General features: G+C 38.4%; 1 protein-coding gene across 2 annotated transcripts in view; it reads left to right on the plus strand.

The window, feature by feature from the left end:
• Window positions 1-15,747, plus strand: part of ST8SIA5 (ST8 alpha-N-acetyl-neuraminide alpha-2,8-sialyltransferase 5) — a 143,220-nt gene extending 127,473 nt beyond the window's left edge. For both annotated transcript variants that reach the window (XM_074208591.1, XM_074208592.1), the window contains one exon: window positions 1,710-15,747. In XM_074208591.1, coding sequence (XP_074064692.1) covers window positions 1,710-2,178 — 469 coding nt within the window. In that variant the 3' untranslated portion in view covers window positions 2,179-15,747. The remainder of the gene's footprint in view (window positions 1-1,709) is intronic.
• Window positions 15,748-27,511: the final 11,764 nt, after the last annotated feature.

Below are 27,511 nucleotides of genomic sequence, written 5' to 3' on the forward strand. Positions count from 1 at the left end.
CAGAGTTGGCTGGGCTTCTGAACCTATTTTAAATGGAAGTTTTTCTTCTTTTGGGAGCTTTGGGAGAAGTTTTTCACTCTGTCTTCCAATCAGAGAGAGAGAGACAACTGAGATGTGAGTACCAAAGCTGATACAATCTCCCTGGGGATAAGTTTTTTCCCTGGGGGGAGGGTATGTTGATAATATAGTTGAACCCAAAGGGTATAGCTAGACCCAAAGAGTTGGTCAGTTTGTTTTTGGAAGATCTCTAGACAAGATTTGGCTTCTTAGTTTTGCACCACTGAACCTTTGTTACCTCCCAAAATGTTCATCTTAGAGCACTTACTATTGACTCCATTCACATGGTGTGAATTACATAGTCTCATGTTGTTGAGGAACCCATCCTCTTCCAAGGCAGATCAACATCTGGAGTTCTTGAGAGTTACCTAAAAATAAAAAATGACTTGCCCAGGGTGACACAATCAGTCTGTGTCAGAGGCAGGACTAAAAATAGGTCTTCCTTGACCTTCCTTGAACTGCTCTCTATCCATCTACAACTATGTGTGAAGTAGAGAAAATCCTATCATAAACTAGAGGTCATAGAACCTGGAACTTGACATTGATTCCCAATGCTATGAATCAGGAGACCTGGTTTCTAATCTTTTGTACAGGAAGAAGAAAGAGACGATGCTATTAATAAATAACTCATATTTACATAGAATCTAAGATTTGCAAAGGTCTTTTCTTACAGTGATCCTGTGAGTTATTAATATTTCCATTATACAGGTCAGGAAACAGAAACTCATGGGGACTTTGCCCAGAGTTCCATGATTAGGAAATTTGAGATCTGAGCCTCATGGGACTTTAGAAGTAAGAAAACCAAATTTCAGAATAATGAAATTAATTGCACCCCATCAGGCAGCTATTTTTACTAGGGAGCAGATTTAGAACTGTAATCAATTAATCAATCTGTAAAAATTTATTACATCAGTCACTGTATAAGGTATTGATAATTCAAATACAGAGAATAAAGCTGTCCTCAAGCTCTAAGAACTTATAGTCAAAAAGGGAAGGTAAATACATATGAAATAAGATGCAGAATAAATATGCATTTCTACAATTGCAAGTGTCATTAGGAAGGGGGGCAAGCTATCATGTACAAGGTGCAACTTGAGCTGTATCTTCAAGAGTGTGATTTTTAGGAGGTGTAGGTGAGGAGGGAAGGCATCCTAGGCATGAAACCTAGAGAAAGGAGATACAAGGTGTCTTAAAGGTCATCTAACTCAACTTCTTTATTTGACAGGTAAATAAACTAAGACCCAGAAAAATTAATTGACCTGCCCAATATCATAGAGGTAGTAAGCACCAGAGGTGGACTTTGAACCCTGAATCTGACCCAAATCCTGGGATTTTTCTGCTGTATCATGATGCTCTCAGTTCTAATAATGGAAAAAGCAAGGACTGGCACCTAGTTGCTTGGTTCTAGGAAAAAAAAAAACATTTTTCTCTTCCCCTTTTCACCATAATACCTTCCTAAAAGAGTCTTCTTTACATTGTGGCCATGAGCCAACCCAGGTCAGCCTGGCTTAATTAGTAACCTCCTCAATAAGATTTTACCAATGTAGAATGTTGAACAAATCTAGGAAGATGACTTTTAATTAGGATAAATGAAATGTCTAACATTTCCTCAGCTGTTTTCCACCTTGCTCGGTTTCTCTGTTCTTGCCCAGGTTCCACAAACTGGAGAAGTGGAGGCGACCTTTCTATCAGGTGTTGCAGGTCTACGAGAATGCCTCAGTACTTCTTCCGGCCTTCTACAATACCCGTAATACTGACGTCTCCATCCGGGTCAAGTATGTGTTGGATGACTTTGAGTCCCCACAGGCAGTCTACTATTTCCACCCTCAGTATCTGATCAACGTGTCCCGCTACTGGCTCAACCTTGGGGTGCGAGCCAAGCGCATCAGTACTGGTCTCATCCTGGTGACTGCGGCCTTGGAGCTCTGTGAGGAGGTTCATTTGTTTGGCTTCTGGGCCTTTCCCATGAATCCCTCGGGACTCTTCATCACTCACCACTACTATGACAATGTGAAGCCTCGCCCTGGCTTCCACGCCATGCCATCTGAGATCTTTAACTTCCTCCACCTGCATAGCCGGGGCATCCTCCGAGTCCACACAGGCACTTGTAATTGCTGCTGATGAGGCAGGCAGCTGGCTGGCCTGTCTTTCCAGCCCTCTCCTCTTTTCTTTCCTTCAGAGGACAGCAGGGAAACATGCTGTGGAGAAGAGGACCAACCCCAGCATTTATGCAATAGTTTTTGAAGAGCAGGGCCATATCTGCCAGGGCTTCATACCTCCTGGACTCTGGGGTGGGTGGGGAAGAAAAATGGGGAAATGGGGTAAAGTCACCCCTGTTGATGTGTTACCCCTCCTTGTCCTTCATCCACCTGGGTGCCCACTGAGAAAGTCCCTGGGCTGGGTGGGGAACTTCTAGCTTATCCATTGCCTGAGCAAGGAGGAGAACTCTGGAAATATAAGCAAATAAGCACATTGCCACTAAATTTTAGCAATTGAGTGAGCACAAGCTGTCACGGCTATTTCGCAGCTTCAGAAAATCAGTGAAGGGGAGCAGTGGAGGAGTAAGGACTTTGGTTTGCTTTCCTGAATTTTTTGATGGAATTTTAGTGAATTTTTTTCCCGATATTGATCATAGAGCCATAGAATATCATAGCTCAGTCGGACCTTGGAGATCATCCTGTCCAACTGCCTCTTTTTACAGAGGCAGAAACTGAGACCTAGAGAAGGTAAGCTTGTGCAAGGTCATAGAACCAGACTGTCTTCACTCTTTTGCCATAGTGGGTCTGGCTCAGGGCTTATCTGTTAGATAGGCTCTTTGATTAAATGAATATATTTTTTTTCCTAGAACTAAACAAACCTTTATTTTCTTCTCAGTGCCTACAGGCTTAACTTCGGGTTTGAAATATGAGAAAGGAAATAAGCCAGATCAGCCAATTAAACTAAGATTTCCAAGGCCAGTGTTAAATAGACTCATGAAGAGCATGGCAGCTCATTTTTTCATCTGCCTTCTTGTTCTCAGCTCCATTTCAGCCAGGGGATATTTATTAGATATATTTGGATGCTTTGGAGGGTCAACTTACACAACTCTAAAGTGAACAATTTAATGCCTCCAAATTGTTAAAAAGCTTAACCTCACATGGACTGCCTTGGCGGGAGGAGTGAGTTCTGTCTGTCAGACACCAGCATTATTAATACTTCTTTTGGCTCTTGCTAAAGGACAAAGAAGAAATCCTAAAGACTGATTTCCCCTCTTTCAGACTGATGATCTTCATGGACTGAGTCAGAGGGTGAGAGCTTTGAATTTGGAGCCTGGCAGAAGTTAGCTATGCTTGTCTAGTCGGGACACAAGCCTATGACTTGTGTCATTCCTCCCTTTTCCTCCTCCTCCGCCCCACTTTGGGGTTGCTGTGTATGGTACAGACTTTTTGTCAGTTGCCTTAGAACTTAGATCTCCCATCATAGACTTGTAAAATGTCAGAGCTGGAAGGGACCTTAGCGCTTGTTTGTTCTGACCCCCCTCATTTGACAGAGGCCCAGAGAGGGTTAGTGATTTCCTCAGAGTCACATTGCAGACTAGAATCCAGCTCTTTCCTTAATGAAGCCTCTGGCCTTTTCATCACTTCTGGTGACTCACAGTCCTGGGTCCATGGGTTCTTCTTCTGGTCAAGTTTAAATTATGGATTCTGGAGAAGAATTTTCAGAGATCTCCCCTCTATCCTGGCTGCCCTTGAAATCCTTTTGCTCTATATCCTGCAGAGGGGGGCTGCTCGTTCTTTCATGAGACCCCAGAAACCACACTTACTCTCTGGGCAATATTCATGTCAACAATAAGAAAAGATAAGGCCTTGCATTTGTATGGGGATTTATGCTTTTCAAAGTGCTTTCACATCTCTTCAGGGATGACCCTAGAATACAAAAAATGGGGTGATGGCCCTGGGATCTACACTTCGAGGGTCTCCCATAGTTACAGGTCCAGGTGGCTGAGCATTGTTTCAGGGAGGCACCTAGTAGGGGAGAAAGACTTGGCCAACCCTGCCATCTGGTGCTTTAAGAGATCAGGGTGAGCTGGGGCTGGACTCCTCCCTTAAGCTGCATGGCTTCCTTTTGTGACATTTGTCATCCCTTTTCTCTTCCACAGTGCCCTTGATGGTCACCATAACCTGATTTGACTGTATATAGATACTGGGGGAAAGGAGAGTCCATGTTTATGATTTGCCTGAAGCCCAATCCATTTAGGGATATAGCTCTCTGTTCTCTATCTTATATTGTTACTGAAACAATATTGTGAGTTAGCTACAGTAGGTATTATTGTCCATGTTTGATAGATGAAGAAACTGAGGTAAAGTGACTTCCCTAATTCTGACATTTTGAGTGGGCATGATTGGTAGAGAATGAGGGTAATTTCATTTTAGAATGCTGAGATTTAGAATGTTGAGTTACTTATAGAATCTGTCACTAAGAGTTGATTGGGTCTAGGATGGGTTCTTCCACTACATTGGGTAAGTTGGCAGCTTTGCTTCAGAGAGAAATGAGAGGACTAAAGTTTTGGAAGGCTGGTTTCTTCCTTAACTCAAATGGTGTGAAAACAAGCAGATAGGAGTCTTTTTTTATGATGCTTTATAATAGAGGTAGAAAATAAGAATTGCATATACCAGTCTTTGTGTAGGAGGATATGGTACCTAATTAGCCACCAATAGGACATAATCTTATTTTTTTTTCCACTTGTGGGGGAACTATCTATCCTCCTGTGATGTTGGGCCAAGGTTAGGGAATCCAGCTATGGCCACAGTTGGAGTCTACTTTTGACCCCTAGGTATGGATGTGGTCTGGACAGAGCTGGAATGACAACCAGAAGTTAGAGATTGACTCTCGTCATGATATAAAAGCTGTGGTTAAAAGCAAAGCTGGTTGCAGCTTCTTAGAGAACAGCAGAGTCTGGGTTTACCTGAAGAGACCCAAGACCAGGCTTGCTCTGCCTTTGTTGTAGGCTCACTGAGAGAGTGTAAGATTCAGCACAATGAGACTTTTTATATTTTTCTGCCCCTCCTCCCTCTTTTATTTTAAATAATAGCAAAAACAATAAACATTCAATTACTGAGAGGCACTGTGGCTTAGGGGATGGATAACCAACCTTAGAGTCAAGAAGATTCAACTTCATAAATATACTGGCTATGTGATCATGGGGCAAGTCACTTAACCTTTTTTTTTTTTTCCCAAGGCAATTGAGGTTAAGAGACTTGCCCAGGTTCACACAGCCAGTAAATGTCAAGTGTTGAGATTAGACACACACATACACACACACACATTCAGTAACTACTAATTATGTAATAATGGAAGTTGTTATATTAAACAGATACCCTTTAAAGAAATTCTGAATACAAGTTAAGTGGAGTTTCAAAGTTAGAAGTTATCAGTAACAGTTCTTTTTTACTCTGAGGAAAAATTCCAGCTTGTGTTTCAAGAAATGAAAAGCCCAAGCCCCTTGGCCAGTTTGTGGCCTCTTGGCATGCCACTGCTGTTGCCACCACTGCTGCCACCGCTGCTGCCACCGCTGCTGCCACTGCTGCTGCTACTTTGTGGAAGATTGCTCAGGCTTCTCACATAGGGCTAGCCTGTACTCTCTTCTCTGGAAGGAGAACTCAGAGTCAACCTCAGCAGTCCTTATACCATCTTTTCCTAAACCTACTTCATTCTTCCTCTTTTGTTATTTAATTGTGTCTGATTCTTTTTGACCTCATTTCTGGTTTTCTTGGTGAAGATGCTGCAGCGATTTGCCATTTCCTTATGCTACTCATTTTATAGATGAGAAAACCGAGGAAAACAGATTCAAATGACTTGTCCAGGATCAAACAACTAGTAGATGTCTGAGGCTAGAATTGAATTCCAAGCCCAGCATTCTATCCACTGTGCCATCCAACTGCCCCTTGGAGCCAAGCCCATTGGCTATTTTTTTTGTCCTCCTAATCAAGAGATTACCAGACCGGATTTGAATTTTGATCCTCCTGACTCCAGGGCCAGTGCTCTATCCACTATGCCACCTAGCTGTTTCCCCCCACCCTCCCCCACCAGAGTTTATTTTTAGGAGTCAGTCCAAGGTCTAAATAAGACTGATCTAGAAGGTTCTAGGTCTACCATAAGAAAAGCTGCAAGTAGTGTGACATGAGATGTAGCTATGAAGGTAGTTTCTTTCCTGATTAGGGGGTATTTTCCTTAATAGTCTGTTCTAGGAAAGAGTCATACCTGAGAAAATCTGATTCAGAGCTTAGCACAGTACCTGGGATAGGAGGTGTTTAATATTGTCTATAGACTGAATAACACCTAGGACTTGGGCTTCATTAGTGTGATATTCTGAACCATTGGTCTTTCCTCTTGCTAAATAACTGTGTTAGACACTTTCTATATGCAAGGCACTGTACTAGACCCTGGAGACAAGTAGAAAATATAGAAAAATAGAATGAAAATAGAGAAGTGGGATGATGTCTGCCCTAGAGGAATTCACAGTTTATTTAGTTGCTGATTATGTTTGTGGTTCCCTTAGAAGCCTAGTGGGGACTAGGAGATCATTGTGTGACTGGGATTGGAGACCACTCCAGGACTAGGGTCAGGGGAGTCAGTCTATTACATGGCATAGGGGAGATAACAATCTCCTCAGCTAGAGTCAGAACCAGATTATTCTGGTATTTTGTTCTTTTTCTTCTCTTAGAGGTGTTTGCTTCTGGGAACATCTAAGTTTCTCACAGCTGCTCTGGCTCAGATCTAAGCTCCTTGTTACATATATGCATTAGATAGTTTACATTCTTGGTCATTCACAGGTAGGTGAAGTAGTATAAAGAGCTCAGGGAGAGAGTAGGCTAAGACATTCCTAGGATGTTGAGAATTATTCTGAGTCCAGGCTTTAAGGTATCCCCCATTCACCAGAATGGGTAGGGTCACAGGAGTGTAGTTGATATGAAGACATGAATGGGACTCTGCCAGGTGAGGCTCATATATTTATCAATAGTTATCACTGCCTACCGACTTTTACCACCAATGTCATGAAGGCCATTTTCCCCTTTTACATTTACATTCTTTAGGTTGCCCTTTTGAGACTTTTTCTCCCCTTTTAAGGTTTCCCTTTGTCTACAGACCTGTAGGAGGTTAGAGAAAGAGCATAACAATTTGACACCTGCTCCCCAAGAGACGGATTCCATGCTGCCTTTGTGGTTGAACAACTTTTAGTCAGTCCCATACCCCTTAAGACTATATTAAAAAATACCCTGATCTAGGAAAGGAACAGTCTTCCTAGTTAGATTCTAGAGTACAGAAGTCTTTTGAGGTTTTTTCCTTTTTCTCTAGTAGCACCTCTAGACCCAATGGGACCACCCTACCATTATCTCTTCCACCACACTTGACTTCCAGATAAGTCTCAATCACCTTATAATTTCCTTGCCTCTTAGCTCAATCCAGACAAGATTTGAGATTTTCAAAAATAATAATATCCAAGTAACTAAGGGAGAAGTAAACAAAACAGACTCTGAGAGTGTCTAGAGCATAGAAACCCAAAGCAAATCTAAGGTCATAAGTTTGGAACTGCCTAAAAAGGAGGATTGCCATGACCTTTCCTCCACTCTCTTTGCCTTCCAGCCAGCCAAAGTTGATTCTACCCTTCAGGGAATACCTTCACTTTGCTACTGTTCTATACCCTTGATGACCATCAGGATAATCATAACCCCCCTCCCCCCTTAAATCTGCCTCAGATCATGGGTGGCCATAGAGCACAGGATGTTAGGGATGAAAGAGACTTTAGAGATCATTCCCCTCATTTTATTGATGTGGAGAAACTGAATCTTAGAGAAGGGAAAATGAATTATCATATAGTGCTATGATAGCACAATAAGTCACATAATGGGTAGTAAGTAGTGGATCTAGAAGTCAAATTTAGGATTCCCAGCTCTTGCTGAGGTCACCCTTACCAGACCCTCAAAACCCACTTGTCCTCAGGTTTCTTGGACTTCCTACCAACTTCTTTCCAACTTGACCAGATCAAAGATGGCAGAGGTATTTTGAGCTATGTGATCATTCATTTCCTAGCTCAGGTTACTAATTGTACTTGCTTTATCAGGTTATTTTTTGATCGTTCCTCTCTGTGGAGTTTTCTGGTTGTTAAAAAGCCTTGATTTACCTTATATTAGGTATAATCTCCATAGAGTTGGAGAGACATCTTCTTCCCTCCAAGAGCTTGCATAATGTCCTTAGCAGAAAGAAGGTTTCTACCTTGTGGGCTGACTTCACAAGAATTTCCATTCTCATTGTGGAAGAAAGATCAGATTTTGCCCCCTTAGCTCAGTCCAGACAAGACTTGAGACTTTTCAAACTCATAATATTCAAGTAACCAAAGGGAAAGCAAACAAACAAAGGGCTATGGGAGCCTGACTCATATTTTTCTTCACATGGACAATTACAGGACCATAGAATTTACAGTTGTAAAAAATCTTATTGAACAATCCAATTGCTTCTTTTAACAGATAATAGAACTGAGGTTCAGAGGGGTCACACAGCAAGCTGGAAGCAGAACCACAATTCATATCCTGGTCATCCCCTTCTAAATCCAGTGCTTTTTCCATGACAGCCTACCACTAATACCTTCATCCTTAGAGAATCCTTAGAGGATTAGGTCATTAGGTCAAGGCCTGGACCCTGTATGTATTTTTGAGAAAATATGTGTGAGGTATTTGTAACTCTATGAAAAGCCCTGTTAACAATTTGTTAATGAGCTCCCAATGCTCCAGTATGGGCCATGAAAGAGAAATAACTGTAATGAGAAAGGATTCAGAAGGCAGTTCTGAGATCTCTGAGGATACGAGAACCTAATGAAAGGAGGGAGGACAGTGTGTGTGTGTGTGTGTGTGTGTGTGCGCACGCGCGCGCCTGCACCAATGAAGTGAGGCTAGTCTTTTACCTCTCTTTGCATACTAGGTATTTTCTTGAGAAGTGGTATGTAAATTGACTTTTTTGGTCAATCAAGTACTATTTTAAGGTTATCAGATGAGTCACTTAGTGTTCCTATCTCTTACCTAATATATAGTAAAACAAAAGATTCTTTCTTTCTGATTATTTGCCCCTGTCCTCCAGATCCTTAAATTGTTCTTTAGATAAATGGTGGAATTCTTAGGCTTTGCTCTGTGTTCTTATTTCTGCATAGCAAAGGGGTCTTCACCCTGAGGAAGAAATATTATATGAAGGAAATACTGAGCCACTACAGTTGGCTCATTCAAATTGACTGAATGGGGGTGAGTCATGGGGAGATGGCATGTAATTTCTAAATAGAATAAATGATTTACATGAAATGAAGCCCAAAGTCTAGGAGAGGGTATTGGGAACCCTCAATTTTCCCAATGTCTTCTCTCTCTTTCTTACTGACACCCTCTCTGGGATTCTCATCTGGGTTTGTAAATCTGTCAGGAGCCCTATAGGTAGCCTTCCCCATAGCAAATTTCCATGAATATCAGTCAGTACATTGGGATTCGCAAATCGCTACTCTTCCCTTCCACTATTTTTAGAAACTTGCACTGATGTGGATGCTGCCTCCACTAGTACAAATTACAAACATTTCTATGCCTTCTTATCCTCCCCAATGATTGTTTATGAGCTTCTCCAGATGTTGATAGAGGATTTTCCCAATTCTCCAGAGGCCTTCCTTCACTTAGACTATATTAGTTATTCTTTGCTCTCCTCAGGTCTAGTTTTTTTTTAATCAAGCATGTCTTTGATAGAGATTGTTGGAACTCTAGAAATACATTAATTTGAATCCATACATTTTTATAAATGAGGAATTGAATATAGAGAGGTGAAGTGACTTGCCCAGGGTCACACAGCTAGTAAATTTGAGTCAGACTTGAACATAGATCTTGGTTTCACATCCAGTGTTTGGTGTTGTTGGAGATATGTTGCAGCCTGCTTATAGTCACCAATGCATCTTCCCATCGAGGTGGCCTACAATTTTGATTCTTTGGCAATTGATATATGGTCAAATAGCAAGACTGGTGTTTAGGGAAGAAACTCTCTTGCTTTGTTATATCTAGACTGTGTTCCCTGAAGTTACTGAGCTTGTGCTATTACATTGAAGGTTTTTCAAATGCCTCTGGGATATTTGTTTCCTAAATCTTTAAGCTTTATAAAATGGAAGCCAGGGCAAGAGTTATTCAAAGGCCAACTTTAAGTCCAGTGAAGGACAAATAACATTTCATTACTTCAAATATCAAAAGATATGTGTGGGTGCTCCCTCCATTAGTATAAGTCACAACTCTTCTATACATTTCATACCATTCTATGACAGTCTTCTGGAATTCAAGAAGGGAGTAAAGATTTTATCCCAAGTAGGTAATCTTAAGATCACTAATGCCTGAAAACTTAGCCAAGCTGTTCTTCAAACAATAGACATAAAATCTGTTGCCAGTTCTGCATTCAAGCCCTTTTCAGGTTGGAAAGGACTAGTCATAGCTTTTGCTCTGATGATAAAGCATCTGAAAAGCCAAGGTTACATCTTTAGAATCAGAAGAAAATACATCAACAAAGAAGCCATAAGAATATTGGCCAGGGAATGTAGACCTAAGGTCATTAGTCCTCCTCCTCTCAGGGGCACACTCTCCCATAGGTTCCCCTACCAGCTGGTAGAAGAGGGAAAACTCATAGCTTGAACAAGTCATGCCCCTTAGGGTTGCATCCTGACTACACTGTTCCTTAGAAGTTGCTGTTCATGAGCTACTGATGTGGTTTGCTGGGTTGCTTTCTTTGTTGGGCTTTCCATTGCTTGTTCCCCATATTATAGCTTCTCATGGGCTTTTTCACCTCAGTGAGTGTTTACAGTTTTGGGGTAAGCAGCCCAGAGCCTCAGGGCTATTTCAGCTCTTTTGTGAGTCAGACATATAGCCAACACTGAGCCAGCACAACAAGAATCCCTCAGGTCAAGTCAGCTCAAGTCCAGCAGAAGCCTCCTCAGGCTTACATGCTGTTGGGATTAGGGTAAATTCCTTTCAATTCCCAGCATTCCCCTGGCAGCTAGTACCAGGCCTTATAGATTACTCTGGAGCTTTATATAACAATACTGGAGCAACAGGGTAGAGCTGATAATTTTTGTCCTATATTCTTATGCCCTAATCATTGCTCTCCTCACACAGTTATCATCAACATCATCATCATCATCATCATCATCATCATCATCATATTTTTCATATTCATAGTACTTTATATTTCTCAAATTCCAAATAAGATGCATTATCTTATTTGATGCTCACTGCAGCCCTTTCCAGTAGGTAGGGTAAAGGTATTATTTTTCTCATTTTGCACACAGGAAAACTGAAACATAGGCTAGCTGAGTGATTTGCCCCAAGATTCACAAAATTAATCAAATATTTGCCAATCAACAAATATTTCTTTGATGCCTACTAAATGTAAGACCTTGCTGTAGATGCCATGAGTATGCAAAAATATAAAAGACATTGTTACTGTTCTCATGGGGCTTTATGATCTAGGGCAAGAGAAAAGACACACCTACACACATCAGAAAAAGGAAATAGAACAAAAATGTATGACAGGACCAATGATTGAGGCACTTTAAACTTAGGAATGCAAAGGTAGGAAAGATTACCCTGAATTTAAAAAAAAAGTGTTTATCAAGAACTTACCGAATGCGTGCTTGGGGTGACTTCACCAAGGAGGAATGACTTCAGTTAGCACAAGCAGAAGAAAGATTTGAAAAGAGAGGGAAGGATATTTTACATGGAAGAAACAGCATGAATAAAAGCCCAGAGGCAGGAGCAACATGATATCCTGAGGCAATGAGGTAACTTGTCTGGCTGGAACTTGGGGAATGCATAAGGAGAAGAATGGGAATCCATAGCAGTGCTGGGACTATAGTCAGGCCTCTTGACTCCCAGTTCAAGTGCTCTGCCTACTATAGTATGCAGCTTGAAAGCCCAAAGGTTGGAATTGAGACATTAAACAGAAATGGGACACTGGACCCCACAAGGTAAAATCCCTTTCCCTTTCCATGTGTTCCTCATAAACTAGCACAGAAATAAGCTGCTGGTTCCTACCTCAACCCTCTTCTTGCATTGTTCCCAGGTTTCTATCCCTCAGGGAGTGAATCCTTATACCAGTGATTAAGGTATTCCTGTAAGAATTTAGCTAGATCTGGTATTTCAAAGTCCTGCACCGGATGTTCTAGTGCTAGTGGAAGGCTTTTGCTATAGAAGCAATAGATTTTTATTAAACAAGGAAATACCTACCTATAATACCTAAAATACCTATAAGAACCCCCAAATAAGTGAAGAAATGACTTCCCTGGTCAAAATGGACACCACAAAATTCATGTACTGTCACTAAGAAAAGCCCTTCATTAAATTATGTGGCAAAATGATCTATAGATTAGCAAGACAAGAGTAAATCATGTCCTTTATCCTCTGTTTAAAAAAAAATAAAGATATAGTAGTCCATTTTGGGGAAATTTTCCCTCCAAATCATCAAAGCAAAGAAAAAACTTTTTTGTGCTTAGAAGGCAAGTTTCATAAATATATGAAATCCATTTCTACATGAAATTGCAAGATTTGCCAAGGAAGGATTCTTGCTTTCAGAACCATTTATACACACACACACACACACACACACACACACACACACACACACTAATTTGAACTTGCATTTTTCTCCTGAGAGTCAGCTCTCTTAAAAATGAGAGGGGCTTTACTGAGAGGAAGAGATTATATTCTCATTTTATCTACTCAAACTTCTTTAAAGGGAAGATTCTATGCTAAGTGCTGGCACCAGGGCATCTTCCCTGCTGCTATTTTTCCAACTCTGCTCCCAGTGCTAGCCCCAAACTTGTGCTGGGCTTGAGGGAGAAGAAACATTTAGCAGTCAGGCTGGTTTCCAAGCCTCGTCTTCTGATCTGAGGAGTGCTTATCAATTGAGTAATAACAATCCCTTACATTTATGTTTATAACTTACATTTTTCATTTCCAGTAGCTCATCTGATCTTAACAATACCCAGAGAGGTAGAAAGGGTATGCATTATTCTCATTTTATAGGTAGTTTCTAGGATCATAGATTATAAGAACTAGAAGGGACCTTAGAGATGAAGTAGAACTTCTTCATTTTATAGATAAGGAGCCAGGACTAATACCTGTCTTCTGCTGCCTAGTCCAGTGCTTTCTCCACTATAACACACCAGTCTCCCAGCAGACTCCTTACATTGTTATTTGAGACAACCAGTCTCATTTGCTCTGCCAAGACCATGGGCCATGCACTTAGTATTAGAGGGAATAGACTCATTTACTAACTGCATTAATATATTTTGCTCATGGAGAAGAGTGCAAGTAGAGTCCCTCATAGCAAATAATAATAATAATACCAGTAACAATATTTTTTACCTGTGATAGCACTTTATCTTTTTCATGACATGTATTTGATCCTCATGACGTCCTTGTGATATAGGAAGGGTATGGATTACAGCCCTCTTTTATTTTATTTTATTTTATTTTATTTTTTTAGATTTTTCAAGACAATGGGGTTAAGTGGCTTGCCCAAGGTCACACAGCTAGGTAATTATTAAGTGTCTGAGGTCGGATTTGAACCCAGGTACTCCAGACTCCAATGCTGGTGCTCTATTCACTGCGCCACCTAGCCGCCCCTATTTTATTTTTTTAAGAAAGATTTTATTTATTTTGAGTTTTACAATTCCCCCCCATTCTTGCTTCCCCCCCCCAACCTCCCACAGAAGGCAGTCTGTTAGTCTTTACATTGTTTCCATGGTATACATTGATCTCAGTTGAATTACAACCCTCATAGTAAAGAGACACAGAGTTCAAATCTTCAAACTCATGTTCCTGGGCCAGATAAGAGAATAGATTATCTGCTTCCTAGTCTGGTACTCATACCAATACCTAATAAGAACTGAGACTGGGGAACCAAAAAAATTTTTGTCATCAAAGTTAGTAATATTGAAGTGGTTTGGGGGAATGTCTGTGACATTAAAGGCAGGGAGACTGTTTTCAGTAACAAGACTGAGAAGGTTTGGTGGGGTGGGGTGGTCACACTGGACCTATTCCACTTCCAGAGATAGGTTTCTAGATTGTTTGTTTGAGGGATAGGAGTTCTCATTAGAAGTTATCTTGAAATGGATATCTAGGTTGACCTTTAGAAGCTAGCTTAAGTTTGATGTGATACCAAGAATTCCATGGGAGTAAGGGTATGTTTGAGAAAGCTACCAGTGCAACTAGGAGTTGTAGGAATGTTATGAGCCAGGGGCAGCATGGTCCTGAATGGACAACTCACAATGGTTTTCATCCACTATGCCTCTTGAGCCAGCAATCTCTACAACCTTCTCTCAGCATGGGATCCTAGTAAACCAAGAGTGTGATTAGGCTGAGCCATATCATCTCTCAAAATAGTCCCAATCTCAGGACTGGTGATCCTTAGATTTGGGATTGTTCATAGGAAAAAGAGCACTCCTTACTTCCTTCCCTCCCCATCCAGCCAAGAAGGTCCAATGCTGGAGCCACATCTAGTTCTCTCAGCCTAGGGTAGGGGTGTGGGGTGAGGGTCAGCTGCCACAATTTTCTACACCATGAAGTATGATTCTAATGACTGTTTGCTCTCGTGTAAGGTTTCTTGTTTCTGGCTACTTTTGGGAAAAACAACTCTGCCTTGGTTGATTTAGATAGGCATCAATGTTGCCTCATAGGGTGAGTTCTATTGCATGTTGTGGATCCTTTTCTGGACTTGTCTGAATGTTCCTTTAGAAAGCCATAACACTTCTTAAAAACCTTTTTTTGATTGAACTGTGATATATATATATATATATATATATATATATATATATACATACATATAAATATATATTTTAAAGAAATCTATCATTTAATCTCAGTGACTCAAAAACGGGTTGTTCTATAGTATGGTTTCAAGTTGATGCAAAAAAACAAAACAAAATTAAAAAAAACTTCAGAAAACAACAATGCAAGAAATATTGGTTGAGTATAGGTTCTAGTGGAAATATCTGGAACCCTCTTGTTCCTCATCTTAGCTGGTGGTTCATACTTTATGATTCCCTTCTCCTTATCTCCTTTGAGTTCCACAAGGATGGATACCCTTATAATTGATCCATGCATGAGTAGTCTCCTTGTGGCTGCAGAAAGTGAGGTTGTCACAGTGCTGGACCCTGTGAATTCTTACTTCCCTGCAATCTGCCTGTCCCCAGATCTCCCCTTTCTCCCCAAATAAGAGGCCATTCCTAGTGAAGAGGAAAAATGAAACTCGGGATGCTCCTTCAATGGAAAGCAATGCTCCTATAATAATGGAAGAATTGGATCTGTTTATGAATCCTAGACTTTTACTAAGAATGAACCTCTATTTATTAAAATTTTTCTAGGGGTAGGGGAAGGTTGGGGGAAAGAGTTTATCCCATTTAAAGGGGGAAGGAAAGCCATTGCTATATATCTTATTTTCATAAGGTTTTTTTTTTTTTGGTTTCCTAGAGTCAACTTGCAAAAATTTTCCTGTGTGATGCTAACTCAGAGGTGTGATCCTGAGGCCTGGTGCTGCTAAAGCCATGCCTAAAACTGTAATCAGGGTATTTTTGCTTCTCTCACTGTGTTTGAAAGGCCATTAATTCTACCTAATAAACTGAATCCCAAAGTTTCATCTGGAAAGAAAACTGTGAATCTGGTTACTTGCGTCTCCCATGGATACTCAACATTATTAACCCTTACTGGGTTTGTTTACTAGGGTGGCATGCAGAGTGTAGAGGGGGATGGATAGATGAGTCTGTGAATCAGAATATTTCCTTTATAACCCCCTGGTATACCATTACTTTCAAGGTTATATTGAGATAATCAGGAAATATATGAAACTGAAACTCAAGGGGGGACTAATTTACCCAAAGTTCATGTGGGTATATGTGTATAAATGTGTGTGAATATATTTTTGTGAAACCTTGAAACATCTGAGATTTTGTAAGAAACCACTATGTGATAACTCCCTCCATCAATCAGTCTATGTCTTAGAAAACAAATTTCTAGTCCACATAGTGTCTGGTAATACCTGAGACACGTAGAGATTAAGTGACTTTTCTAGGTGACACAATAATTTTCAGAGCTGGAATTTAAATTTATCCTCATAGCCATGACTCTGAGGCCAGCTCTCTATCCCCTAAGCCATACTGCCCATACTAAAGAAATATATGGAATTAAATAAATCTTTTTGATTGTGTGAATGAATGGATAAATGAATGTTCTGAAAGACCTTTGGGGACTTTCACGTATCTTATCAGTCATTAGGGTTTATGGTTCACCTCCTATGTGTCCCATTGCTGGGGCAGATGTTATATGGGATACAGAGAAGTAGTTATGTACTGAAGCCAATGGTTAAATTTTCAGTGTGAGTATTTACACCTTGGAAGTAAGTGGTGAAGGGCAGTTAGGTGGCACAGTGGATAGAGTTTCAGACCTGGATTGAGGAATACTCTTCTTCCTGAGTTGAAAACTGACTTCAGCTACTTGATGACCCTGGGCAAGTCACTTAACCCTATTTACTTCAGTTTTCTCAACTGCAAAATGAACTGGAGAGGGAAATGGAAAATAATTCTAATATCTTTACCAAGAAAACCCTAAATGGGGTCACAAAGAAGATGACTGAATTACAAGAAGTCAGAGCTTGGTTTATTGATTTGTTAATCATATAGATTTCAGAAGATGAAGGAGAAAATGTCAAAAATGCAGATTCAACTTTAAAGGGTGTCTTGTGTACATTAAAAAAAAGAATCAGTTGTTAAACTTTGCATTTCAGAGAAATAAAAAAGTCTCCGCCCTCAAAGAATTTATAGTTTAGTTGGGAAAATAAGACTCCACATAGGTTCAATGATGATAGAATCATTCAAGACAAAGGAGTTAAATGTGAAACTGTGTGGTCCCTTGGGTGGCTAGGTGGTACAGTGGACAAAGCACCAGCCCTGGAGTCAGGAGTACCTGGGTTCAAATCTGGTCTCAAACACTTAATAATTACCTAGCTGTGTGGCCTTGGGCAAGCCACTTAACCCCGTTTGCCTTGCAAAAACCTAAAAAAAAAAAAAAAAAAAGAAAAGAAACTGTGTGGTCCCTCCTAAAAATCTTTGATAAATAGGGAAAACTCAAAACTGATACCTGGCAAACAGAAAGGAGTTGTTCCACCCTCCTGTAATGAAAAATGCAGAAGCGGTGCCCACTAGTAAAAGTATATGGTGCAGATTGATTCCTACTGCTGGAAGGGGCTTGGAGAAGTGATCTGGGCTGTAGTCCTGCATTCCTGAGAACATCTTGTGCTGCAAGTGAGGGGGAGCCAGGAAGCAATCAAAATTCACAAATGATCACTCACATTTATAAGCCTGAGTTTTCAAATTTTCTGATGATTCTCTAGCTTCTTCCTGGGCACTTCCCCTTTTCTGGTCTATCTCTTCTTGGAGATGTGATTGAGCTGTGATTAAGTCCCTTTCCATTTTTTCTCAGCCATAAGTGGGATTTTTCAAAGAAAAGTTGTTGGATACTTATCTCACTTTTTCTTTCAAGGATTTGAAATTTTATTGATTTATATATTCTCTATTAGAGGTTCTTAGCCATTTTGTGTTTCATTGACTATGTAACAAAACCTATGGACCCCTTCTCAGAATAATATTTTGTTGCTTACATTCATCATTGAAAGAAATGCTAAATTTCATTGAGAGTGTAGTTAAAAAAAAGATGTGATTTTTCCCATCCCATTTCATATCTATATTTTTTCCCATCCCATTTCAGATCCATAAAAACCAAACCAAAACAAACCAAACCAAATCCTAGGGGTCCATGAACCTCAAATGCAGATTCTCTTGACCTAGACCAACATAGATTATAGCCTTTCTCCATTTTACTAAATGGTTTCACAGAGTTCAGAGGATTCAAACTACTGGAAGGATCTTAGAGGTCTTCTAATCCAATCCTCTCAATCAATGTATAAGAAACTAAGGCCCAGAAAGATTAAATGACTTTTCCAAGGGATACATAAGGGACAAGTAACAGAGCTGGGATTCAAACTTATTTGCTCTACATCCCACTGCAGCTGTCTCTCCACTGCACCACATTTCTCCAGTCCATTTTTATGGACTAAATAATTCATTGCTTGATTACTAGCCTTCTGGGAATGAAACTCTCTAAATTTAAATAGGCTTATCCTTAGATGACAGAGCAATCTTTAAACTTGAAGTTTTGAAGAATCTTCTAATCTTATGGGCATACCCTTCAAGACCCCAGCCAGTGTCACCTCCACACCATCATGAAATATTGGAATATGATCTTGGTAGAGAATTTTCCTGGGTAGCTAAAGGAAAAATAAAACACAACAAAAACATGGGGAAAAAGTGAGCTTGCAGAGCTCAGAATTCTTAATAAAAGGTAGGGTTTCTTAACCTGTGATGCCTGAACTTGTTTTTTAGAAATATTTTGATAATTTTATATATATATATATATATATAAATTTATTTTGTAGCCCTATATATTTTACTTTATTTGTTAAAAAATATTATTCTAAGTAGGAATTCTTAGCTTTCACTAGACTGTTTAAGGGGCCTATCACACACACACACACACACACACACACACACACACACACACACCCCTTCTATTAGGATGCTCCCTCCTAACAGTTTATCTAGAATGATAGAGCATAGAGGGCACTCAGAATATGTTTCTTGATTCAATCTTGTCAAGAAATCCAATCTTCCTTACTCCTAAAGAGTCTTTCACAGGACTTTAGGTCAACTTGAAATGACATATCTCTTCAGAACCTTCAAGATATTTCTAAGTCTTATTTGTCTATGAAACTCAACTTCCTCACCTACTATTCTAGGTAAGCATGTAGGCCTAGGTTAACTACACCAGTCCTTTAAAACAGCAAAGCAAAACCAACCAATCAATAAATGAAACAAACAAAAAAATTCATAAATGCTTATCTACTGTGTAAATATACCTATTTTTTATTTGATTCAGTGGATACCATGTCTATAACTTGTAGTCTTGTAGAACAGTTTGGGGACACTGAAATAAAATGACTTTGCCTAGGGTCAGACAAGTAGTCAACTTAAGAAGCTGAATAACAGTTTTTCCTAACTCTAAGGCCAGTCCTTTATCTACTATGTTACATGCTAGCTCCACAAACATCTCTTATCTTTATCAGTACATACATATATACATTTCTTTCTTTCTTTCTTTCTTTCTTTCTTTCTTTCTTTCTTTCTTTCTTTCTTTCTTTCTTTCTTTCTTTCTTTCTTTCTTTCTTTCTTTCTTTCTTTCTCCCTTCCTCCATTCCTTCTTTCCTTCATTCTCTTTGTTCATTCATTCATTCCTTCTTTCTTCTTTTGCTGAATCAATGTTTCTATATCTTTAGTCTTTCCATCTCTTCCTAGTTTGGAGTCCACAGCCCTGTTTAACTTCCCACTAAGTTCCTTTTTTTCCTATTTGAAGAATACCTATAGTTCTCAGTTAATGTGAATACCTATAGTTCTCAGTTAATGTGCAATACAGAGTGCTTTCTGCCACAGTACTCACATCCCAACTCCTGCAAAAGGGAGTGGGATTGACTGACTTTTAAAATGAAGACTATCCCATCCTCTTATGAGAAGCACAATCTGTCTCAGATTCATTGACAGCTGTTCTAATTTGGATTGTTTAAACCCAAGATATTTTCTCCACTACTTAAACTTTTTTTTATTTTAAAAACAGTTTATCTCTTCCCAATTACATGTAAAACAATTTTTAAAAATTCATGTAAAATGTTTAGAGTTTCAAATATTTTCCCTCCCTCTGCTCCCCACCCCCTTATTAAGAAGGCAACCAGTTTGATATGTTATACATGTGCAGTCATGCAAAATATAATTCCAAATAAAACAAAGAACAAGAAAAAAAAGAAAAAAATGTATGCTTTAATCTGCATTCAGACTCCATTAGTTCTTTCTCTGGAGATGAATAGCATTTTTCATCAAAAGTTCTTTGGGATCGTCTTGCTCATTGTATTGTTAAGAATAGCTGTCATTCACAATTGATCATCACACAATGTTACTGTTATTGTGTACAATGTTCTCTTGGTTCCACTCACTTCACTTTGCATCAGTTCACATAAATCTTTCCAGGTATTTCTGAGAGCATCCTGTATATTATTTCTTATAGCACAATAATATTCCACCACAACTATATACTACAACTTGCTTTGTCATTTCCCATATTCCCTCAATTTCCATTTCTTTGCCACCACTAAAAGAAATGCTATAAATATTTTTTGGATATATAAGTCCTTTTCTTTTTTGTTTTTTATCTCTCTGGGATACAGACCTAGTTTCTCTACTCTTTCCTAGGTGTATATTTCTATTTCACAGAAATCTCACAGCAAAAATTTCAGAGGCAAATATTACATAGATTATTTAGAATATCAATAGGGTTCATAGCAGGTAGCACTCCTACAAATTCTCTGTTAAAATCTATAGCTCCCTTCACCTAATCAACTAGCCTTTGAAGTAATTGGCACTAAGGTTTAAGAAGTGAAAATTGACATCATAAATATCTCATCTGGACTAGATGCTTGCAAGCCCTTGACAATTCATGAGTTTCTGCTGCAAAAACCATTACTTCCAGTTGTCCAAGTCCCAATATCCAATAAGTATGAAGGTGAGGATTTTTTTGAGATGGCTTCAAAAGTTTTAGAATCAACCACCATAACTCAGAAAGAAGAGGATGCCATAGTAATGAGTGGGCAGTATGAAAAGAATCTATAAGTGCAGGATGTGTTCCTGAATGGGATAAAGAATTCTCCCAGTTGTGATGGTCCTAGGTCATCACTGTGTCATAAGCCTCCTATTGGCAGAAACTGAATTGATTCTTCTATTAGGATGCTCGTGCCATAGGGTCTGACCATCACTTCCAGTGGCATGGAATGAATCTCCTGTGACCAGTGGATCGATGTCTTCTATGTCTGCCATAGCAGCCCAGGTAGAGATAATGGTGAGATGACTACTATGCTTTCCCTTCATCTATGTTCTGGAATTGGAAAAATCTAAGGTTTTTCAGGATTCTACCATTACACTGTGTAAGTCACAGGCTAAATTTCTGAGGGTACATGCCATTCCAAGGATTTAACTGCATTCAATCATGAGTGGCTCACAGGAAAAAAAAAATACCCATGGATCATTGAAGGCAAAAGCTGCTAAACCTTGGAGATGATATTTTGAGTTACTCTCTTACCTGGCCCTTTCTTGCCCCATTTTGGATGGTTTTATGGTCTATCCCTATATCTCTAGTCTTCATTGCACAAAGTGTCAGGATTCCTAGTAATGGACCTTCCTGGGACTTCCACATATTCTCTCCCTGGAATATAGCTCCTAGTTTCTTCCACAAAAGAGATTTCTGACTAATCACCTTTTCTCTCATTAATCAGGAGAGATTTGTACTGATTTTTATAAATAGTTATATTTCTAGCCCTATCCTCTCTCCTAAGAATTCCAGATTTTTTTTTTGGACATCTTGAACTGGATGTTCCATAGGCATCTCAAACTTAACATATCTAAATCAAAACTCTTTATCTTTTCTTCTATCACCATCTTCCCAGTCAACTAGCCCTACAACCCCAACGTTATCCTCAACTCCCCACTCTCACCTCATTTATTCAATCAGTTGTCAAATCCTGTGATTACTTTTTTAAATTAAAATTTGATTTTTTTAATAAACAAAAATTGACCTTTTTCTCCCTTGCTTCTACTCTCTATCTCTATTTGAGAAGAGAAGAAAATCAAAACCTGTATTACAAACATGAATGTTCAAGTAAAACAAATCCCCAATTTGTTCATGTAAAAAAAATCTTAATTCATGATCCCTTCTATTAGGAGGTGGGTAACATATTTCATGAATCCCCTGGAATTCTGGTTGACCATTACATTGATCAGAGTGTCTAAGTCTTTCAGAGTTTTTGTCTTTATAATACTATTGTCATTGTAAAAACTTCATTTTGCATCAGTTCATACAAGTCGGTTCAAGTTTCTCTGAAACTGTGATAATTTCTTTTAATATAATGGTATTCTATCACATTAAACTATCACTTATTCAGCCATTTCATAATTGATGAAGTCCCCCTCAGTTTCCAATTCTTTTGCCCCACAAAAATGTTACTCTAAATTTTGTACATCCTTAGAATTTGCTTTACTTAAGACTAATCCCTCTCTCAGTCTACCTTTCCTATTTATTCTTCTCCCTCCACTTCCCCTGTTTTCCTCTTTAGTGAAAGATATTCTATATTGGTGTATTCTGCCTATTCATCAGTTCAAATAAGAATGAGGTACTAGTATCAGTTGCTCCCCTAACCCTTCCTCCTTCTGTAGATTTCTACTTGAATATTCTGATTATGTGAAATAACTTTCCCCTCCTTCCTCTCTCCCCACTCCTGCCCTTTAGTGTATCCATCCTCCCCTTCTTTCCATTTTTCTTTTAAGATCATTGAGACATTATGGAATCACTCCCTCTAATATGATGATGAAGGGATTCAGAAGGGACGTATGCATCAATTCCCCGTAATAGAAAATGAACAATTTAGTTTTGTTTAGTTTCTTATTATTGTTTTTTTATGTTTACTTCTTTATGTTTTTCTTGATCCTGTTTTGTATTTCAAAGTTTCTATATACTTCAAAGTTTCTATATAGCTTTGGTCTTTTCATCAAAAATTGTTGAAAGTCCTCCATTTCATTTAAGATTTTTTTGTCCTCTAGGATTATATTTGATTTTGCTGGGTAAGTTACATGTTTTGAGATATAACATTTAAGACTATATCCTTTATTTTCTGGATTATTATATAATAAGCTCTCTATCTTTTTTAGCTCTCTACTTTATAGTAGAGGCTGCTGCATCCTTTGTGATCCTGACTAGATTCCTTAGTGACTGAATTCTTTCCTTCTAGCTTTTGGCAATTTTTTTTCTTTGACCTGTAATCTCAGGGTTTTGTCTATAACATTCCTGGAAGTTTTCTTTTTTGAGGGTTCTTTTAGACTCAGTAGAGTCTATTTCTATTTTTCCCATGTTCTAAAAGATCTGGGAAATTTTCTTTTAGGATTTCTTTTTCTTTTCTTTTTTTTGAGGTGGTTGGGGGGAATCATGGCTTTTAGGTAGCTCAATGATTCCTAAATTATTTTTCTTTGGTCTGTTTTCTAGGCTGGTTGTTTTCACTCTGATATCTTACACTTTCTATTTTCTGCAGTATTTTGACTTTGTTTAAAGTTTTTAAAATATATCTATTTTAATATTTATTGTTGTCTAATGAAATCATTTGCTTCTATTTGGTCAATTATAATTTTCAGGGAGCTTGTTGCTTACATCAAATTATTAATTCTCTTTTCAATTCTTCTATAGCTTTCATTTCTTTTCTAATTTTTCCTCTATTTTCCTCATTTAATTTATGAAAACAACTGATTTTATTTGTTTTCTTGGTTTTTTTTTTTTAGCATTTTATTATTTTAGGTTCTTAGGAACAACTCAGGCTGGTGATGTGTAAATTTTTAGCATTTTCAAAGTGGTCTGATTCAAGGCAAAATCTGATTTCTGCCCTTCACATCTGAACTAGGTGATGCAATAGATAGAACACTGGGGTCGGAGTCATGAAAATCTGAGTTCAAATCTGTTCTCAGACTCTTCCTAGCTGTTTGACTCTGGGCAAGTCACTTAACATCTGTTTGTCTCAATTTCCACATCTATAAAATGGAGATTAATAATGGCACCTACCTCAAGGGTTGTTGTAAAGTGCTTAGCATATTATCTGGAACACAATAAGTACTATATCATTATTAGCTAATATTATTATTCTTGACTTAGATATGGGTCTGAGCAACAGTCCTGATGCCCTCACTCTATTTGAAGGTTCAAGAAATGACACTTGGAAAGTTCTGCTGATTTAGAGTGACAAGATTTTAGGCTTCCCTTTGGTCTATGATTTCTTCCCTAGTTATTTCACTAAATGTTTCAGATTGGGCTAGAAGCTGCAAGAGACCTTAATCTACTGCTTAGATTTGAGCCTCATAGCTGTGTTGGTGGTCATTTTTATCTTTTTGATCATGACATTTTCTGACAGTTTTACTACCCCTTTCACTTCCTCAGGTTCTCTCTGATGATTTTCTCTCCTTCTTCCAGAATATTATCACTTCAATTTTACATATTAACATACTGTAAGTCCTCATAATAAAAGCCATTCTATTAACAGTAAAAAAGGTGATCTTCTTCTTTCACATAGAACATTCCATTTCGTTTCAGTACTACAAAAATTATTTAGGGAATTCATAATTCACATATCTAATTAACATATCTATTAATTCACATATCTATGGCGATTTCCAGTTTATTAAAAAAAGCAACTTTCCTCATGATAATCCTGAAGTATACATAGTACAATGTTATTTTTCTTTTACAGATCTGGAAACTGAGGAAGATAGAGGTGTTTTTTAAGGTCACAAGACTGGCAAATAGACTATAAGATAACTTGTGATGAAAAGATTCCTTGGTTTGATGTGTGGATAAAGTCATAAACCAAGGGAAAAAACCAAAAATCCTTTGGAGAACTGGCCATTATTTCTGAAAAATTCTGATTATATAACCTTCCCTCCTTTCCAAACTTCCACTTTAAAATTTTATATTTTTAAACAATCATTTGCTCTTCCTCTTTTCTATTCCCCCTCATTCTACATTCCCTAAAAATAGTAAAACAAAACCCCCTGAATAATTAAAATAATAAAGCAAAACAAATTCCCACATTGGCCATGCCCCAAATTCCCATAATCTCCTACATATTAAATCCATCCTTCTCTGCCAGGAAGTGAGCAAAATTCTGGATCATAAGTCCTCTGGAAGCATGGTTGATTATTTTATTAGTCAGAGTTCTCAATAATCTTGACAGACCTTTTCCATTTTTCATCTATTTGTTGTCTTTCCTGGTTCATCTTTAAGTTCTCCTGCTAAGTTTTCTGTGAATAGGCTTTTATTTCCCCTCTACTATTTTTTTTGTGGCTTTGATTGTATATTAATGAATACTAAAGTCAATGACAAAGATATTTTATGCTCCCTTGCTGGCAGAGGTCAGTATATTGTAGAAAGAACAATCAATTTCAAGCCACAGAACTTTCTTTGGGTTTGAATTCCAGTTCTATGTTTTATGATCTGCTTGCCTGTGGACAATTAATTCATGTCATCTCTTTGGACATCATGTTTCTCAATTATGAAATGTTAAAGTTTTATTAGATTTTTCCTAATGTCCTTTTTAAAATTTTAATTTATCTAATATCCCTTTGATATATAAACTTAGCATTCCAAGAAGATCAAATGAGTCAAATGCTTGAGTGGATGGATTGCTGATAACTAAAGGCAGAATGTTTCAAGTAAGTTCCGAGAAATTATAAAGATAGCTGCTTGGGATGGATAGGACAAAGATAATTGAAGGCAGAACTACTCCACTACTATGTTGCTTCTTATTCTTTCTTTCAAGGAGAATGATTTCCAGTTTGGAAAATACAAGGCAAATATTGGTAGCAGTCAATTGAAGCTAAATGAATGTGAGGAGATAATATGGGAAGAACCAGTTCTTTTTTCTCAATGAGCTGAAGTCATTAAATCTGGATAAACTATAATCCAGGGTCTGGAAGGAATTACAATGTAATTATTGGGTCAGTCAGTATCAATAATTTGGAAAAACTGTGGCTTATAATTTAGAAATTTGAGTGGATACAGAGCTTGTTGAATGACTGAACCCAGAATGCTAATCTACAGCTAGTTGGCAGAGTGGATAGAGCACTGGCCTTGTAGTCAGGAGGATGGGAGTTAGAATCCAGCCTCAGACACTTGACTTGTATTAGCTATGTGACCTAGGGCAAATCAGTTAACTCTGATTGCCTCACATTCAGGGCCACCTCCAGTTGTCCTGATCCATATCTGACCACTGGACCCAGATGGCTGTGAAAGAAGAAACAACCAAAAAGGGGGAAAAAAACATGAAAAAAATCTTCTGTGCATTGTTCTCCTTGTTCTGCTCACTTCACTCAGCATCAATTCATGTATTTCTTTCCAAGTTTTTCTGAAATCCTGTTTTTCATTTCTTATAGCACAATAGTATTTTGTCTCCTCTTTCTGAGTTTCTCTTTCCTCTTCTACTCATATGCCTAGGATCTCCATGCTAACCTTTGATTGTGAATGCCCTCCTTAATTTATTCCCTCTTTCCCCACCCTGGTCAAAGAATTCCATCTACTCTGAGCTATGTTATATGGCTTGTCATTGTCCATAAGGAACTCCTGTTTTAGCTAGGGAGAAAAGACCAATGCAAAGGATAAAACTGGAAAGCAGCTAGGAGGTACATTTCATGGAACTGCTCACTTCAATAATTGTTAAGAGCAAGAAAGATCTAGGGAGCTGGAATTATCGTCAATAAGGAAATGGATCATGAGTAGGATTTTAATTAAGCCCAAGGGAGGAAGGGAGATTTCCACACATGTGCCCAGCTTTACCCTGGCTGTTTCTAGCTCAAAGAGCTGGAGAGAATGACAAAAGAAGCCAGAGTCCAAGAATGAGCTTTTTCCCCCATAAAGAAATGCTTTTCTTTCTTTAATTCGTAGCAATGAGCTTCTGACATTCAGTGTCAGGCCACAGAGAGTTCTATAGCTGAAAGATTTTCAAATTGTTTAAAAATTATTTTTGTATATGGAAAACCAACAGAAGAAGGTCTTGAATTTGAGTTAGTGAACCTCCAAGGACAAACTTGACCGAGTGACTGGAAAGTCAACCATAGGTATCCCCCAAAGTAGGTTAAGTTAATACATGAAAATCCAGATTGATAAAGCAGTTGCATTTGGAGATGGGAGAAAAAGTAGCAACTATTCACTTTACAGAAGGATTCATTTCAGAGTTTCTTTCAGGAGTCAGGACTAGTTTTTTAAAATTCCATTTATATATCACTTGCAGAACACTCTTAGGATGTAAAGCAAGTTTTCTCTCAGACCAGGTTCCTAAATGATTGTGGCATAATCTAGATTCCCTTCTGTGAATACAAGGGCAGAGAGCCATGGCAGGTAATTCAGGAGACAGAATCTCATCTCATTCTTTCTCCCTAATTATACAACCTTAAATAATTTACTTAATTTCTCAAACTCATTTTTTTTAGCTTTAAAATATCTCTCAAAGTTGTTATGGGGATCTTCAGGTCACATAGTTATAGATCCAGAACTAGACAGGAATTCACAGGTTATTTGTGTAACCTTCAGCTAGGTTGCAATATAGAGTATTGAACCTGGATGAAAAAAAAATCACCTTAATGAATTAAAATCTGACTTCAGATATTTACTAGCTGTGTGACCCTGGGCAAGTCACTTAACATCATTGGCCTCGGTTTCCTCATCTGTAAAATGAG

This window comes from Macrotis lagotis, chromosome X (genome assembly GCF_037893015.1).
Source record: "Macrotis lagotis isolate mMagLag1 chromosome X, bilby.v1.9.chrom.fasta, whole genome shotgun sequence".
In the NCBI taxonomy this organism is placed as follows: Eukaryota; Metazoa; Chordata; class Mammalia; order Peramelemorphia; family Peramelidae; genus Macrotis; species Macrotis lagotis.